Below are 19,892 nucleotides of genomic sequence, written 5' to 3' on the forward strand. Positions count from 1 at the left end.
AAGAGAGAGGAGAGCAGAGTGAAAAACGACATCAGCTTCAGAGCACAAAAGAAGAAGAGAACAATGCCTCCCCAGAGATCAGTTTAAACATTTAAATGGCTCCTTTAAATAGAAAGTGAAACATTAAGTTAAAGGTCTCTGCTTATACAAACGCTCCTACGATACATCAGACCCGAGGCCCACGGCACCATGAACAGAACCGCAGGTAAAGGATATAATAAAGGATGTTCTGAACATGACTGCGATACAAGAATCTGCTGGTATTCAGCACGGAGCTGATAAATATGATGCATTTAAACAAAATGAAAAACTCCCACAGTTGTGAGAGGTTGTTGAAATGTCATCCATTAACGGTGAGAGCTGCAGCTGAAGCCTGCACATGTTGACAGTCACAGAAATATTCTTCCTGAGAACATTTCAAATCGTTTGTTTTAGTTTGTTTAGTTTGAAGCAAAATCAGACGTTGGGAGAACGATCTTTGGTTTTTATGACCGTTATTGAAGACCTTTTGTTTTTTTATCCTTCAGTTCAGTTTCATGGAGATAAAGATCCGCTTAGAAGATCTGCGCTGGAAAAACGTATCCCAAAGTCAGACTTAAGAAAAAGAAAAGATTTTGTGTTAATATATATGAATAATACTTAATATTATATGTAAAGTGTCTGGTGTTAGATGTACTTAAGTATCAAAATGACAAGTTAATTATCAGTCTGGTTCCTGAGAATTAAAAGTGAAATGAAAAGTATTTAACGTAATGATGCTGTTGCTGTTTATTATTGTTGTTAATGTCTCTGAAACTCAAACTTTGGTTTTGAAATGTTCTTCTATGAGACATCAGCTGAGCTCCATCAAAACACATATAGCTCAGTAACTATTGACAAAATCATTCTTGTTGAGCATTAAAAATAAACTTATGATGGATGTTTCTTCAGTAAATAATGTGTTTTGTGCGTCAGAGCTGCAGTGTGACCGAAACTGTTCGATCTTAAGGTCGATGCTGTTCCTCAGCATCTGTGTTCAGACCCTGCAGAGCCTCATTTTCATCAGAGACGATAATTTGCTGTTTGATTTCCAGTTTCTCTTTTTTCAGACACAATTATGAAATGAAGGCGAAGACGAATCAGAGCCTTTTATCTGCTTTTTGATTTCGGTATTTGGTTTTCATCATCATCCAGTTCTATTTATCTCTCTGTGGTCGGGGGTCGGAAATTAACCAAAGTACATTACATTCATACTGTTTTAAAGGAAAAAGTTCACCCAAAAATATAAAATCAGTCATCGTCTCCTCCCCCCGCGTGCTCATGGAAAGTCAGGTGAAGTTTCATAGTCCATAAAACATTTCTGGAGTTGGGGACTTAAAAGAAAAACATCAAACGGCTCCATGAGGTATAATAACGTCCAATAATGCTTTTCAAATCAATTTGGGATCTTGGGGCTCCTGGAGACTTGGATTGCACCACACAGCTGTATGGAGCCAGTTTATATTCATGTTTTCCGCTGTTTTCTCCAGCTGCTTCAGTTGTTTAGCAGAACACTGCAGCGCTGTTTTGCTGTGAAGCTCCAGAAATGTTTTGCGGACTACGAGACTTCACCTGACTTTCATGAGCACGGAGGGAGGAGACGATGACTGGATTTTTGGGTGAACTGTTCCTTTAAGTACAGTTTTGAGACCCTCCACTTAAATATTAACGTTTCACTTTTACTTCCATAAACATATCCGACATCTTGAGTTACAAGTTTATCTGCAGACTCAGATCATAAATACAAAATAAAGATTAAAGATTCATTTATCGAGCAGTAAAATGTATAAAAAGTTAAGTGTGTAAGGCTAACTTCTTCTTTACCAGATGCCGACACATGAATGCATCAATAATCATAATCCTAGAATATGTTACGTGTTGTTTTACTTCAGAGTATTTCTGATCTGCAGTATTGGTACTTTTACTGAAGTGACAGATCTGAGTACTTCTTGCAGCTCTGCAGGGTCAAACGTTGTGTTACTCATACCTGAACAACTCCGGCTCTCCTGGAGGTCAAGGTTGGGACCATGCGTCCCTCAGTGATTAAAAACATAAACAACAGAACACACTAAGGTTGTCCTCAGTCTCACCTTTGACCCTGTCGCTCTTGTAGAGGTTGATCTCCCCCTCGGCCTGAGCGGTGTAAGCACGCACCACCACAAAATGTCTCCCGGGAACGGCGCTGTACAGCTTCCTCCTGGGGCCGACCGCCTCGCTGTGACTGCTGGGACTGACAAGAGAGGACACGAGACACTGGTCAGGACTCAGATTTACATTTAGTGACAGTGTGTAGAGTAATTAATGCAGCAGGGAGTCTGTCAATCGTAACGATGAAAATAAAAGATAGTCTGATGATGTCGTACAGGAGCGTGGGATCATGGGAGTTGTTGACTTCATTAAACAACCTTCACTGCTGGTCCTCATCTATCTGACGTGACTCAGGCAGACATCTTCACTGACGAGGTAATGAAGTTTTTTAATTCACGTTACATTCAGACAGTGTTTTTAATTCTGGTACTCGGGCCCCCTGACCTTCATGTTTTAGATCCAACAGCTCTGAATCAAAGCATCAGCGCTCCGTCAAGCTGAAGCTGAAGCCTCATAAAGACCCATTCATTTGATTCAGGTGTGTTTGGGGGGCAGTGAAACATCTACAACAAGCAGACCAGGATTTAAAAACACTGTTAAGTAATGTTTTCTGACTTCTCTTCGTCTCTCTGACGAATCATCAGATGTTCTCCCCTGAACGCAACAGGCAACCAAATGAAACTCACCGTAACCTCGAGTAAATTACAGATTTCTATAACGAAGGTCTTTTCTTTTTAGACATTTTAAAGTGGAAATGTCTAAATGTTAATTTGCTGCAGCTAATGAAGTGATAGTTTGAAATCTCTGTGAGCAATATGTCAGTCATGTGTGAGACATTAACACAACAAAATGTGGGAAGTTAATAATCAACTGAAATATTTCTAAAAAGACCAAGTGGAATACAAAACAATATGTGACCTCGTCGAGCAGCAGAGACGTGTTTCATAAATCTTTACAGGTCGACAGTGTTTCAAAAGGTTAAAAATAACCTTTAACAGTGTAAAACAAATAAGAAAATATCATTATGAGCTTCAACGAATGAGCACTAACAACACGAGCTGTCTCACACACACACACACACACACACACACACACACACACACACACACACACACACACAGCTCCACTGTACTCATGCATATGGATACACACATGTGCGCACACACAAAAACCAATTATGCAGCGGAGATATTCAGAGGCCAGCAGACACGTGTCTTCAGTAGTAAGTGGGGCAGAATATGGGCGGTCTCTGACCCACAGAGCTGCAGTGGCTTCTGGGTAGAAGACAAGACGCTCTAAAGACCACACACAGCTGCCAGGACCCGGCTCGGTGTTTCAAACAGTCAAATATCAAAATACCAAATTATTAATTTATTTCTAGAAGAGGGTCAGTGTGATTTATGAACAGAAAACAGATCCCCAGCACTCCTTCAGTCATCCACAGAGCTGAGATGTGACCACAGTGGTGCTGGTTGATGCACCTGACATGATAATGTAGCGCCACTTAGTGGTCAACTTCCATAACAACACTTATCACAACCGACTGAAGTTTAGACTGGGAACACAAATGTCCCGGAGGACCAGAAGAATACAGTTTTTATTCTAACCAAACATGTAAGAGCGTGATATGTTTTATTAAAAACCTTCAAGCTCTTGACATTTTGTTGCACAGAAATAAAATGTGTTTGAATTGTTAAATGACTGAGATGAAATATGAGGCTGAACGTTTGCAAACACGTGAAGTTCCTTAACGTCTTCAAATCTTCATGTCAAATACATGAGGTGAAACCACAGGGACGGCTTCAGACCAGGACACGTCTCTCTTTAATATCACCTTAAATTATACAAACGCTGAAAAGTTTTCAACCACGTTCTCTTGGCGTCCTGCATGCACACACTGTTTTATAATGCAGAGAGACAGAAGGAGTCAGGACGAGTCAGAGATAAAACCACAGCGAAGGAAAAAACTAGGAGATTAAAGAGAAAGAAGGAAAATGGAGTGCGAGAGCGAGGGATTGAGAGAGAGGAAGGAAATGGTTTTTTCAAGTAAGTGGGTCACCTTGTCCTGTAGACTGCGCTCCTCCTCAAACCTTCACGGGCCTTTAGAGAGCTAACCCCATTCAATACCTAGTGAGGCTGCTCGCACAGTTTCCAAAGGGAAAGCCACGGACAAAACTGCAACTGTGCACTCTGAGAAATACTCAGTGTACCGCTGAGAGACATAATGCTGCAGGACTCAAACACAGCAATTTAAAAAGCTCTGGAGACGCTCTGCTCGACGGCTGACGTCCGGCGTTATACAAGACAATTCACAAATAATCTGGTCAGGCTCTTTACCTGTGAGGGCATCACAGAGACGGATGTTATGACTGTAATTATGTATATTTAATGCTTAACAAGACCTTAACCACAACTGGTCTCATGTCTGCGACTCTTAATGAGAATCTCTTTCATTTCCTGTTGTAGAGGATGAACGGACCAGTGGCAAAAAACAAAAAAAGGGAAACACGTACAAGGTAAGATTCATGTTCAACAAGTCCTCAATAACCCCGTCCAGTGAGAAGTTGTGGATGATATCAGCCTCATCAAACTGCTGCTACACATGATTGACTTACAGTAATTTAATCATCACAATATAAAGCACTGTGAAAGTGACCAGGGTCTCATCAAGACGGCGATCTAACAACGTAAACCCAAACAGCCATGAACCAAACCTATTTTTACAGATGTGGACATTATATAATCCTCATGCACCGGCTCTGCTCCTGATGTTCTGCTGCACAGGCTGTTGGGACAGAGTCGGAATAATGATTAAAAAAAAGGCTGATAACAGAAACTAAATGCTTTTCTTGTTTTTAAATGTTTTGTAATTATTCTAGGGAGGACTCGAGAGGATTTAATGCATTAATTATCTGATCAAATTAGCTGGACGTCATCTGATTATTTTCTCAGCCTCTCTGAAAGCAGAACAGTTTCTGTTCTCACAGAAATAAGAGCATTGTTTTGTTTTATCAAACTGGTCATAAGATGCAAATATTTGCATATAAATCCAGCTACATTATTCTACTTTTATGTGTATTTAGTGTGAAATAATCACTTAAAGTCACAGTAACTTGATGATGACAGGAATTCAAGATACATCCTGCATCAATGTTTGCATTAGTTGATCATTACTCAGGTATATGACGTGTACTCTTGTCGCCAAAATAAAAAACATTTATATTTAAGTGGAACTCAATGAATTACTGCACTTGCATGAAGTTGGGGGGCAGATTATTATATGAATTTCTCAAAACTCAAAGTTTCTCAGAACTGAAGCAGCAGAGACAAAGATATCTGGACTTTTAGTCCATAGTATCTGTCAGGATAATATATATATATATACACACTACAGCCTACATTTCCCATAATGCAACCTGATATTATCTGCTTGGTAAAGACCAACAGCTTTTAGACTGAAGTTGGAATTTCCGAGTCCATATTCCCGATCTAAAAGCGCTCCGGTGCATCTGCTCGGAAAAACATGGATCTTTCCGACAGTCCCACTTGGATGACCACTCTGTTGCACTTTTCTGTATCGGAGGTTGTTTATTTCTTACAGTACAATGGAGGGCACCATTACTGGTGCTGGTTTGTAACCACAGCGATCTTAAATTGTCTCCAAGCCCGAGAAGAGATAATTGTGATGGCATCACTTTAACACCATGCAGAGCCACAGGTGACGTTACACCTGTTTCTGCAGGTGTACAGGACTTTAATGCAACAAGAAAACTCTTCTCACTGCTTCTTCACTCATGTAGTGATAGTTGTTGTTATTTCTTTTATTTGAACAGGGACAGTGCACAATAAAACATTAACCCTGCACATAACAGGGAGATGCATTGCACTGGGTTTTAGCAAGTTGCTAGTTTGAGACATCTCACTGCATCACACCTGACAGCACTTTTATCTTTTACATCTGTCGTCCCTTCTGTGTTAGAAAATGTGCTTTTATTGTGCAAAAACTTAAATAAAGGAATTCTCACACACACGCTGCAAATTTTTACACAACTCTTCAAAGTCTTCTTGTCACACACAGAACAAGTCATCATCCACGGCTGCTGTGGGACCGGTTCTGAATCTGTTCTTGTGGGTATCATGATGTGGGAGAAACATTTCCCACCAAGCCGCTTCACATTCAGATGAAACTGAATCCGGCCGACAGGATCAGCTGGTACCGGCTGAGACGGAGAAGAAACCGTCAGCCATAGTTTTTTTTTTTTTGGCAATTACCCAGGTGGCTTTGAGGTGCTAATTAGACAGTGTTGATTAATACCAGCTGTGCATAATTTGTGCTATTATTGGATGATCACCCGAGACAAGGAGAGAGAGAGAGAGGGAGAGAGAGAGAGAGAGAGAGAGAGAGAGGGAGAGAGAGAGAGAGGGAGAGACAACATCTCAGTGCAGACACAAATACTGCACAATCAACATTCACAGTCTTTATATTGTGCAGTTTGCCCGACGCCACCCTGACTGTGTGTGGAGAGACCGTGACCTCATTCACACCTGCTGCTAACATGCATGTGGACATCTTATTAGCTCAGAGCAACACATGGTGATGCACGGGTCTAGACCACACCTGGAGCTGGTCTGGCTCACACTGGGACTGGATCCCAGCCAGGTTCAAAGACAAACACAGAGCAGTTTATTAACATCAGTGTTGTGAAATTGCAGTTAATGCACAATCAGGAAGGAAAACATATCCTGCTCATTTTCAGGTTTATTATTTTATTTTGTGTTACTACTACAATAGATTTTGATGCTTCAGTGCTCATTTTCCTCACACAGCAGCTCTATCTGAAACGCTGCCTCTTTAAGCCCCCCCCCTTCCTGAATACTCAGTCTGCTCTGATTGGTCAGCTAACACACACCTGAGCCAGTAGCCTGCTCAAAGTGTCACGGGTTAACTCTGTCGTGTTTTCAGCTTCCAGGTAGCTTCACTTCTACCTTGAGTACGGGCATGAATTAATGTGACGTAGTGTGATGTCAAGAAGGCGGGACTACTGATGAGGTGTTTAAGGGGCAGTGTTTTCTGTGGGAGAGAGGAGCTCCACCGGCACGGACTTATTAACTTTCAAGACCTTTCACAGGTACAAGAACCGATGAAAAACGAAGCAAAGGAAGGAAAAAAAAACCTAAAAAGCATTAAAGGTCTCCTTTAAAAAGCTGTGAACGCAACACTGACATAATATCACCTCATCTACTTAAAGGTAAACGCAGCATAAGTCCTCACATTCTTGTAAGAACTTGCCTAAAACACAGACTTTAATTATTTTAATTTCACGCAAGTCTTATCTGAATCTGTTAATCTCAACATGTTGGGAAAACTTTGTCTGAAATGTGAAACAGACTGTTTGTGTTACATGTTATTAAAAGTTTTATTCATTACTATCTAATTTAATGTCATTTTATTTGTCCGTGCCTCAGACTCTACTGAACTGGTGTCTTTGTCTCGGTTATCGTTGTTTTATTGTTGTGGGTATATTGCTTTTACGACGTTACGAGTTAAATCAATCAGGGGAATTTTATAATCGGGTCAAACTCACAGAGGAAATCTTCTCTGAGATGTAATCGTATTTTGTTTGTAATATGAGACGCCTGCGATGCTTCAGACCTACAGAGATGTGATGATACCAGATCTCAGCTGTAAATATTAACAGTAAAATATTTATGACTCATATAGACGCCTCTGACCTCCTGGTTCGTCCGTCTGGACCTCGTGAAGAGTCGCTCTCTGTGAACGTCTCATCTGTTCGAACTCACGACAACGACGCGTGTTCGTCAACAGATTTCTCGCTGTTAAAAGTCAAATTACTGCCAAGTCTTCAATCATCTGCAGATCTGTGTGTCCTGACGCTGGACACATCTCATTTCTCACCACATCTAGCTGGGAAGCTGTTGCCATGACACCCCGGGGCTGACTGACAGCTGCCACCGTGTGCTTGTTTGTGTGTATAAGTATGTGTGTGTGTGTTGCATTCCAACAATTGACATGTCAAGTGGGAGCAAGGGGGAAGCCACAGAGACGCTGTCGTGTGTGTGTGGGCGGAGGCTGGATGACGGAGGGGGGTGGGGAGGATGGGATTATTGGTTGGAGAGGAAGAGGAGGAGTGAAAGCTGGAGCGAAGAGGGAAAGCGGCAGCATCAGGGGCTTTAAAGGGCAGCTGGGTGGGAACGCCTGGAAGAGCTCTGACAGCTACAGTTCACACTTATCGGACATGTTAGCGACGTTTCAGCTGGTTTATAGCGAAGTCAAATCCACTGATGTGTGTCGTCAGCTGCGTTTATTAAAAATAAATGTTATCAAGAGCACTTTTCTGTTTATCCTGAAGTAGATACTGATTGCACAGTGTAAGAGCTGCAGAACAACGACTCTGATTGGTTCCCTATCACGATACCTTGCACAAATTAAGGGCCCGACACCCGGCACCTCCTGTCGCTCAAGCAGAACCAGCGTTTTCCACAGTAGCAGGACGTTAATTCTCTCTCTTAGAACAACTGGTACGACGTATCATTCAGTCATAAAGATCTAGGATATAATGCATTTGTTGGGGACTATTTTCAGCAGCGGATTAATCCACATTTGGTGCTCTAGTGAGTATTTGTGGTCTCAAAATAAACTACAGTGTGTAACAATAATGTTGATCTATGGCTCAGAGGATGTTGATGTATTCACTGTTGGTTTTGGTCTGTTTAAGGGATTTGTGGACAACGAGAAAAATATCCTTTAACACATAAATATAATTTGACTTTCAAAAATGTGAGTAAGTATAAAAAAAATCAACTTTGATCTTTGATTAGAAGTCATTAATTGCCTGGTTCCTGCAGCCGGGCCACGAGGGGCTGAGCAGAGCTACGAACATCCTGATAGACGAGAGACAAAATGGTGATTAGGTTACAGACTGACATTATTATTCATCTTTGAATTTTGCAATTGTTAACCGTCAGATCTCCTTTCCTATTGGCCAAAGAGGAGTCACCTGACCTCTCGCAGGAGTCACCAGGCTTTAATGTAAGCAGTTAACGTTTCTGAAAAACCAGGAGCACAGTGTTGTGACGAGAGAGAAATAGAACATTGAACCTAAACAAACGTAAAGTTGCAACAAAAAGAAACGTACTTGGCCGACATTTATCATGTCGACTGATTTGGGGCAACACGTGGACTTACAGATACATTAATAATTAGTTCACAGTTCAGTTCCAGGGCGCAGAATACATATGGATTTGATCTTTACTGGGTGTCTTTTCCCCTGAACCTTTTAATTCAGTTTAAGTTTTAGGGAAGGGTTTCTACTCCCTTATTTGACATTCAACAGGCAACACAGCCACACGTGCATGTAAGGATCTGGTGGTGGAGCTGAGGTCACACACGACACCGCTGGTCGTCACATCAGAGATGCTGACACAAAGCTGCAGTCGACAGTATCACACGTAGACCCCGCTGATGTGAAGACGGTGGAGCTCCTCAGATTGAACACAGCTCACAAAAACATCCCTGCTGTCGATGATCAAACTTGCTTTCTCTCTACAAGCGCCCCCTCAAGTTTAACGCTGAAGTATGTCGAGACGTGATAGTGACGTTCATGTTACTGCAAAGCAACTGCAACTGTCCTCCCCTGATTCTCTGGCCCTTCGTTCATCTCCTCCTCCACTTGTCTTCCCCTCCGTCCTCTCCACCCTCACTCTCAACCCCTCAATCTGCCTCCTCCTCCTCCTCCTTTACTCTCCTGTCTTAACTCTGCTGCTTCGTCTTTGCATCTCCTCTCCTCTCCACACTTTCCCTCTCCTCAGTGTTGGACAGCGGCAGAGCTACAGAGTGTGGGTAGTGTTGGTGCAGCAGAGAGCTTCCAAATGTGTCCATCTGCCAAGGAGGAGGAGGAGGAGGAGGAGGAGGAAGAGGAGGAGGAGGAGGAGGAAGAGGCCAGAGAGCATGTGTCTTAATCGGGATTGACAGTTACATCGCTTCAAGATAAACGGCCGTCACACTTTAATCCTCTACCAGATCACATGCTCGCTCTCCCTCTCTCGCTCTCTCTCTCTCTCTCTCACACACACACACACACACACACACACACACACACACACACACACACACGGCGTCATCTCTGAATGAACACACACGTACACACACAGGTGCACGTACGGCAGGTGTATGTAGTGCACATACATACTGCATACATACTAAACTTGCATGCATTTGCAAAGTGTCTGTAGGCAACCATAGCAACAGTTGCCGTAGCTACTGTAGGAAGCCCGAGTCTGTTTGATGGCACGTTTCCCAGAGGAACCCGTCATACATCATCTCGCATGGGGGATGGTGGGATAGCATGTATACTGTACGTACAGTACATGAAGACTTCACTGTTCGCTGCCAGAGGAGACACACTGAGAGCTCTACACCCAGCAACAAGGCCTCGTTTAAAGGGTAAGTTCACCCAAATTACAAAATAACATTTTCTCATCATGCAGAGACTCTCAGGTTTTATTTCTCCAGGATCTGAGATATCTGGAATTTCTGCCTCCAACCGAGACTCAGGCCGTCCTCCCCCTGAACACGGCCGCACAGGTCATCTGTGCAAGCAGCTTTTTACGACCTACATTCACATTTCTTGTTAGACGATGACCCCTAGTGGTGATGGGAGCAAAGGAGGAAGTCAGGTGACGTAGTAGCAGTAAAGTCCCCATAGAGAGGGGGTCAGGGTGGGTGGATGGGTCAAACACAGGACTTGAAACCAAAAGTCAAGACTGAGTTATTTCAACTTATGTAACGTAGTTATGTTAACTTACGTAGCTTATTTTAACCCAAACCGTGATCTTTTCCAAGACCTGACCAGGTGGTTTTGGTGCCTTTTAAATTATTAAAATCATGGAAGCAAAATCGCTTTTTTATTCTGTGCACTCTTCTTCTTCTTTGTCAAAACCTGGTGCTGGAAATTGGGGGTTTGAGATTAAGGTTCATCATTTTCAAACGGATGCTGAAATCTGCAGTTTCCTTTAAAATAATCAGGTTAATCAGAGGAACCAGGTTAAGTCTGGAATCAGAGGAAGCTTTTTTAACGCGCTGCAGTAACCTGGTTACTGTGAGTCTGTGTGAACATGCAGCAGGCTGATAATCAGATTTCTCGCCTCCCCCTGAAAAGGTCAGAGCTTTTTACGATATCTTCAACGACCGGGACGAAGTGGAATTACCACCTCGTGATTGTTCACCTCGAGTCAAGTCAACGAGTCGACCAATCAGGTTGCAGTTCAAATAATAAAATGAATTAAGTGCATTTTTCTCTATATATTGTTCTCTTCACAAGTTCTCTCTATATTGACATGTATGGTTCACACACTGTCTTCACTGAGAGACTGTTTTTCTCAGCAGAGTTCAGACGACAGATGGAGAGCTTCATCACATGGTGCAACTTCATCACCTGAAGATCAATATCATCAAAAAACCAATCAGCTTGTGGTGGATTACCACGCTGTCCTGGTTATCATCCAGACAGGACTTCGATGTCAGTTCTGCATACATCTTTTACACTTCTACATTTATAAATGTTTTAATGTAGATAGGACAATTTGTTTTACGAGTCATTAAGTTAATCTGTTCTTATGTTTCTATGATTGCTCGGTATGGTAACCTGAACATCAGGGACACAAACCACCTGATTGATACTGTGAAGGTGACAGGTGTCCCACAGAGCCCCAGACGACTGAATATCTTTGAGCAGCAGGTTCTCTGCAAGTCCAGATCTTTATTAGACTGCACAAACCAGCCACTTTACTTTGAGTCTGAAACTCTTCCCTCAGCTCGTAGAGGGAAGTGCAGTAGGAGTAAAAGCTCCTTTGCTCCCTGTGCAATAACGCTGCTTACTCTGCACGTGTAAATCAATATTTTAGAGATTGTTTTGTTGTCGTATTGTGTGTATATTCAATGTACAGGAAACTTCTTGTACTTTTGTTTTTTGTATTTGCGTGTTTTTTATCTTGTGCCCCTGACTGCAAATCAAAGTTTCCCATCTGGGATAATAAAACGACTGAACCAAATGAACTGAGCCAGAGGAAGTGAAGCGGGTCGACTCACACAAGTACCTTCTTCAGGAAGGGACGGGACAGAATGTTCTTCCTGAAGACACCTAGGAGACAAAACTGATCTGACTTCACTTTGTTAAGCTTTGTTGTTCATGTTCTGTGTGTCTATCACTGTTCATTGACAGAAAAACAATTAAATACCTCGGATGTATTCATGTTTGGTGAATATAGCTGATTCTGACAGAACACGATGAGACACATGTTCAGCCCAGCAGCACTAAACATCTCTACAGTCAGCACAGTTTGAAGATCAGTGACACCGAGTCAGCATCTGACCAGATGTGACATATGGTCACAATCTCCTTCTGTCCCTGAGTGAAGGTGATGAATAACTGCCACAAACTGTTTCAGCAGAACGTGACGATGTTACAGGGAAGTTGATCTTTGACTTTTAATGTCACTGTGTCATTTTATCCCTTTAGACATTTGTCTGTGTGAAATCTGTGAAATAATCAGCGTAACCAAAATCTAATAGAAGTCGACAACTGTGCAAAATTTAAAGAAATCCTTTCCAGGTGTTTCTGAGATGTCACCTTCACGAGAATGGGACGGACGGACAACCCAAAAACGCAATACCTCCGGCAATAACTGTTGCCAGTGCGGAGGCGTAACTTAAAACCCAAGACAGTTGCAAAACATGCAAAAATGTGAAGGGAATCTTCTCTGTGGTCTAGTTTCATTTCGCTCTTGACGCTCACGTATCTAAGTGATGGTGACAGCTTCTTAAATGTGACAGCTAACAGCCGTCCCTCAGCAGATCTCAACTGTGCTGAAACACGACAGCAAACTACTGACAGTGAAACGCTGAGTCACATGAACACCTCTGACCTGCAGCTCCGTCCGTCTGGATCTTGTGAGAAGAAAAGGAGAATAAAAACCACAGTGGACAGGGACAAAGTGTGTGTGTCAGTCCTTCCTCTGATTCACACACACACACACACACACACTGTGTTGCAGAGACTCACCTGGGCTGGCGCTGAGCCCGCCGGGCCTCCTCCCCCAGCCGGCTGAGGGAGGGTGACCGGCTCCTCGCCCCCCTCCCCATGGTCCGGACCACCACGTTGCCATTGGGGCTGCCGCTGGGCATCTGCTGGAGCAGCTGGGGTGACAGGCTGCGGTGTAATGCTGAGGAGCCAGGCTGCGGGTGACCCTGCAGGGGGGCCCTTTGCAGGTGGGCCTGGGCGTGTTGGTGCTGCTGCAGATGAGGCGCCCAGTTGCCGGGAGAACCGTGCTGCTGGTACTGACTGACCGTTAGGTTGTTGTCGCTGTTGGAGCGCAGGAGGACCCGTGGCGCTGATAACGAGGAGAGGGACTGGTCGTTTCCACTGCCGTTGCCAGAAGATGGACCTCGGCGGCGTTTGGAGTAGGCTGGAGCCTCGCGGAAAGGCACTGACGAGGAACGGAGAAGAGGGAGTTAGTGTTTAATTGTTCCAGTAGAGAACGTTTGCTTGTTTCATCTCTCAGTTCCTTACATTTCCTAAATGCTGATAAAAAAGGACATAATGTTTTTTTGGAGTTTTTGGGGGCAGGCCCGGACCGGCCATCGGGAGAATTCCCGCCTGGCACACTGCACTGATTGTCCTGGAGTGTCAGGCCTGTTATAAAAATGCTGAATGAAGTATGTAAAAAAAAAAAAAGATGAAAAAACAATACAAGGCAGTCCCTCAGACCTGCAGACCATCATCCCCCGCCTGCTTTTAACCTGGTGGTATAATCTCTGACATCACACATGATGAGTCACACACATACATGCAAAGTGGAGCTGGAAAGTAACAGATATCTTCACGAGCAGGTGACGTGGATGGTGTTCAGAAGGAAAAACATACTAGCAGGGCCGTCCACAGCACGTCTTATCACAAATGCACCGGTCTAATTTGTAAAATACTCACAACAGGGATTCATTTCAACAATATTCATTTTTATAATTTGCATACGTGCAGGTCCAACAGTATAAAATGAAACAAACTGAAAATCAACATTAGAGGGCGACATTACTGCCTCAAATTATCCCGTCTTTCTATAGATTCTACAAACTTAAACACTATCTGGTACCAGAACCACAGAGGAATCCACAGTCTGTCAGTGGAGACACTTCCTTCCTCCTCCACCCTGAAGCAGCAGCACAAAGAGCTCCTGCATGTTAGGCAGTCGTTCAGTGATGATGAAGGGCCGGTAGCTTTCCTGAACTCTGAGCCACTATTAGAGAAACGTCACACTGACCTTGGATCAAAGTCCTGGAATGATTTGTTAGTTTTTCTAACCACAGCTACACGATCTGTCGATGACTGGGCCCGGGGAGGAAAGGTGTAACTGTGGAGCAGCTGTGCTCACAGGACTGAAAACCAGTCGTTCTGATCTGTACAGCACCGGTGCTGTAACCGCAGTACGGTACTACTCGTTAGACTTCTGCTGCTGTACCATTGATACAGTCAGTGTTTAGTCTTGAGTGCTGAAACGATCAGAATCAAAGAGATCGAGAACATTGAAAATCATTCAAAGCGCTGCAGTTTGTTTCTACAGCTGCGTCTCTTGAGCCTGAGTCGTCCCTTCACACATCTGCAGCAGCGTTCTGATCAAAACAACTGGAGCGACACAACATCTGGTTCAAATCTGTTGAATTCATTTCCAGATTCTGTTATTGATCTTTAAATCCCAGTGTGGACCGACACGAACACACTGTGACTGTAAAACATCCTAAAGACGTCCTGCAGAGATCCAACTGAAACAAACCCGTTACCAGCGATACTCAAGTATGTTTGATATCAGATACTTTAAACCTTTTATATTATTAAGTACTGTTCGTATGACTTTCACTCTTACCAAGATAATATTTGAACTCAATATCTTTTGTGTACTTTTAAAAACACTAGACGTTACCTCCTCCTGAACGAGCGTACATGATGTGAGCCTTATTTGTCTTTAATACTGTCAGTCAGTCTTTAGTTGGCTGAAGTCATTTCTCTTTGTATTTTAAGGTCGGTGTTAAACTGTTGTGATGTTGTTGCTTCAAAACAATGATTAGATGAGTGACGGCTCGTGGTGCTGCCGGTCGAACAGTCTTCCTGTTTTATCATTTCTCTGTAATATCACAAACTTCCATGCTAAATAATGTTTGGTTTAAACATCTGCCACTAGGGGGCTCAAATCAAAACAACAGATGTTTGCTGGTGTTTGTGGAGGAATGAGGTGATGTTTTAAAGTTTTATTCACCTTATTTGCAGTCTCGTTTGCTGATTTCCTCATCAGGGACGAAGCAGCAGATGCAAATGCAGCGTTACCTTGAGTAAACTTGTGTTTGCCACAGAGATTATTTTCAGCAAACCAAAGAAATCCAAAGGTAAATAATCCCACAGGCTTTTAAACTTACATGTTATCCCACAAACACACATCGTCCCTGCCTGTACTGTCTACACAGCCTCACATCACATACAATACAAACATTTGGTGAAATTCAACACCGAATTAAAAATCAAACCTACACCGGAGCTATGTAACATGTGACATGGGCCTGAAGTTAACCCTCCATGTGCTGAGTGGAAACAAAGCTCATATCAGCATTTGTAAACCACAGGGGAGGAGATGAGGAGTCTATAAATAGCTCACCTTCTCCTTCTGATGGGCTATTTTTTCTCTCGGTGACGTGAGACTCACCAGGAGACTGTGTGCACACGCACGTCCATCCATCCATCCATCCATCATCCATCCATCCATCCATCCATCCATCCATCATCCATCATCCATCCATCATCCATCCATCCATCATCCATCATCCATCCATCCATCATCCATCCATCCATCCATCCATCCATCTATCCATCCATCCATCCATCCATCCATCCACTCGTTCTCCGGTGTTGTTGCACATGTCCTGTCATTTCTTTCTTATCAATCCATCAGAATCTAATCTCTCTCTCTGACTGGGTCTCACTCCAACACAGGGCAGGTAAAATCAATAAAGGAAGGATATAACTGTCTCTCCCACACACACACACACACACACGAATATTGAACTGAGAGTGCTGATTGGCCGTGGCTCCACACTGCTCTCTCTCTGACCATCATTAGCATGATTATCAGGATTACAGGAGCCGAGCTGAGCTCCTCTGGCCCTCGCTGCCGGCACTGTACCGTCGGACTGAACCAGTAATGGAGGTTGGCCTTGATTTCCCCACGGACACATTTCTCCATTACACCGAGGGATGACGAGCCTACAACAGCCATCACCGGCTCTCCTCCTCACAATTACAACAGTGCAGGGAGAGCAGAACAGAACCGGGCCGGCAGCCTTTCCAATAAGCATCTCCTGATTATGAGCTGATTAATACAATGGTACCGCGCTAATCACGGTCGCCTGCTAGCTGTGGTGCAGCTTCCTGCTGTTCGCCTGAACATCTGAAAGGGGATTCACTGAGTCATTATCACATTCCCAGACTAATATCTCAGACCTTTCTCTCTCTGTGTGTCTACAGCCGACGTGTTGATGAAGAGGAGAGGTGCTAACATCTAATGAGCTAGCACATTTTGGAGCTACCAGGCTATCTGCGTGAGTCCCTGAGGTGCTTGTGGCCCTCCAAGCTGCCGGGGCGAGTTTTTAACTTTCGGCTGAACACTCACACTAATGCATCGACCCGCTCGCTTCCTTCCTCTGAATCTCCTGCAGATAATCGCTCACACAAATTAATTACCAAGTAAAAGAGCGGTGGGGAGTCACAACAAGCCGAGCATCTTATGTAAGAGTTGGAAAAGCAATCAGCGGGATCTATATAATTAAATGCTCTTGAAACACAGAGCGCGTGTCAGAGGTCAGCGAGTCTGGAAGCACTCAGCTGAGAGAAATGATGATGTTGACATTATGCTAATACACCCAGTTCAAATGCTGTTTGTCTTTCTACAGTCCGGCTTGTGCGCTGTGATGTGTGATTATCAAGTAAAATTCAGGCTAAAATCAGGACACTAAGAACCAAGACTTTCATTTTTCAGACAACTTCTCACACACTTTCAGTTGACTTCATTCTGCAGGTCAATTCACACTCAAACCAGCCTGTCTGAGAAAGAAGAAGCAGTTATTCTTCATTTCTCCAGGGACGTCCAAACCAGAAAATCAACCACTTTCTGGGGCTGGGAAATAAAAAAATAATATTACTGAAAACCTTTGAAGAGTCCTGGAGGCCAGAAAGGAGCACACACTCCAACACACACAAGTTCCTGCATGTTTCTGGCAAAAAATAACGGATATTGGGAGGTTGCCTTGCTAATTTCTTTGATTTTTTTATTTCTCTGCATTTTATGCATTTATGAGACAGTAACAGAAGAGATATTGCAGGAGAAACGGGGAGAGACGTTACTAAAGGTCCCACTCCAGATGTGAACTGAGGATTTTGCGGTCGGTACTTTAACCTCTAGGCCACCAGGGCGTCCCCTCGCTGGCTAATTGAAGCTGTAATACGTCGAGAAAACGGAGCAAAAATCTCTAAATTTGGACGAGATGTGAATGGAGGACAAACTCTGCAGGGAGGGCTGGAGGAGAGAGAACTTCATCAAAGTCAGGTTAACTTCCGCTGAGCTGCAGCTCCGAGCGGAGGCCTGATGAAGTGTCACATAAAAGCTGCTCTTATATTGTTACAACGATCTCTCACCGTCACACGTGATGTCAGCGGTTCAGGTTCTGATAGTAAATAACAAACATGTTTCAGATAATCAGAAGGAGAACTACAGACAGCAACTGAGTTACAAGGCAAAATTATTTGGATCGTTAAACACCAAACGATTTTCTTCTTCTGACGCTGAACAACAATCAGCTCAGACTAGAACAGACTCTTTCCAACAACAATCAGTCATGACGCCCAAATTTGATGTTCCCCGATCTAAGGAGGACAACGTCTCATACCACGTTCTTCAGGCCAGAGCTGATAGAGAAACAACTCGCTTTGCATATTAAACTGAGCCCACAGTGACGCGTAGGTCAGCTGATAGCGCCACGTTTAAATAAGTCAGCAGCAGTTACAGCACGGCTAACGTCGGCCATGTTGGCCTCTGATGGTCTGAGGTGGAGGTTCTGTCAGAAAATGATCCATTTAGCTCACAGAAAGGTCCATAACAATACAGATAACTGGCCGATATGTTTCCATTACAAATATTCAGCTGTTAGATATTATGGATATCGTGTCGCACTGTGACTTAGCGTACAGTTAGGTTAGCTTGCTCACACGATTACACGAGGAATCATGGGTAGTCTGTCAGCAACGTTGTGAAATTTAAATGTTTTTTTAATGAATTTATCTTTTCTAATAATTTGTTGGATTCATGTTAATGTTTTGTTTGTTCAGTTGTTACAATTTTGAAAAAATATGCAGTTTAAAAATATCATCTCACAATAATCTGGCCCGCTTCAGTAACTCTGAGGACCTCCTCAGTGTTCAGAGGACTGCTGATATTAATTTAATAAAAATAAAAATGGAGGGCGAGTGTGCGTCAGTTTTGGACGAGTTGGGAACGAGACTCAAAAATCTACTTTTCTTATAAACAGGACCTTTAACCTCAGAGGCGGCAAATTACAACACACTCATAGTTTGATCTAAGTTTGTATTGATCAGTGAGACACTGACACATCCTGCTGGTCTGATTCAACACAACAGATCATTAAAGACTTATTTTGTTGTTCAGGCTGCAGAACTTTATGTCTCCTCTCATGTCTGATAATTAAAATGATCAACTTGTGTTTGGTTTAACAAACATTCACATTTATAAGAAGATGTAATATTTTAAACTTCCATCAGATGGCTCTCTTCAGTTTAAGTGAAGGGAGTTGGTGACGTGTGGCAGCAACATGAATCCATCCACCGAGTGCACTTTGACATGTTCTGGTTCTGAAGACAACCTGCAGACTAAAGTTTGTTTGGACGCAGATTAAAAAGACATTTAAAGCTCTTGTTGTCAGAACAGCTTCTATTTCTTTATACCATGTTGATGACATCACCTTTCACTCTACATTGAGACAGCTGGTGTTCTGGAGTGTTTTGGGTGTTTGTGGATCGGGTTCTTGAAGCCCGGAGGACGTCTCCTCTGTGTCCCTGTTTGAAACATTTTATTTCACCTTCTGAATTGTCAACATTTAATATATTCCTGTATTCAGTCCACATTAGAGCTTCCTACAATGGAGCAGAAACGCGGCGACTGTGAGCTCCTTACATGTTATAAAAATCCCACAATGCACGGCTCTGCCTGTGCGTATGACATGACAGATGGGTAAATTACAGTCATGTGAAATTACGCTGTCAGTGGTGACGCAAAATGGTGATGATTCATAAGTTCCCGCAACCGCAATTTACGGCTCACTACAGAGTATTTATAGTTTCTATAAGCTGCTGTTTTTAGTGAATGATGGGAGGATTTCAGATTTACATTTTTATAGTGACGCTGTCATTGAATCTGGCAGATCGGTCACTCATTTCTCTGGCGTTAGGGTCAACAATCATCACATTCTCATATCTGCACGCTCAGTTAATGTCACCTTCAGGTTTGTTCTCATCCAGTCACTGGTTTGAATCTTTCTGCCATCAAACAGCTGCAAGAAAGTCTGAAGAGTTCAGATGTGACAGCAGGAGCTCAGAAAGCCTGAAGCACAAGTTCTCTGCTGCAGATTTTACTGGTACGAATCAGTTCGGACACAC

General features: G+C 43.2%; 1 protein-coding gene across 4 annotated transcripts in view; it reads right to left on the reverse strand.

Moving 5' to 3' along the window:
- LOC311259259 (SH3 and multiple ankyrin repeat domains protein 2-like) overlaps positions 1-19,892 on the reverse strand; it is a 210,944-nt gene that overhangs the window by 76,165 nt on the left and 114,887 nt on the right. For all 4 annotated transcript variants that reach the window (XM_084356291.1, XM_084356293.1, XM_084356292.1 and 1 more), the window contains 2 exons: positions 13,188-13,611; positions 2,109-2,248 (listed from right to left, as the gene is read on the reverse strand). In XM_084356291.1, coding sequence (XP_084212417.1) covers positions 2,109-2,248; positions 13,188-13,611 — 564 coding nt within the window. The remainder of the gene's footprint in view (positions 1-2,108; positions 2,249-13,187; positions 13,612-19,892) is intronic.

This window comes from Pagrus pagrus, assembly GCF_965226575.1.
Source record: "Pagrus pagrus genome assembly, chromosome: 1".
NCBI classification, from domain to species: Eukaryota; Metazoa; Chordata; class Actinopteri; order Spariformes; family Sparidae; genus Pagrus; species Pagrus pagrus.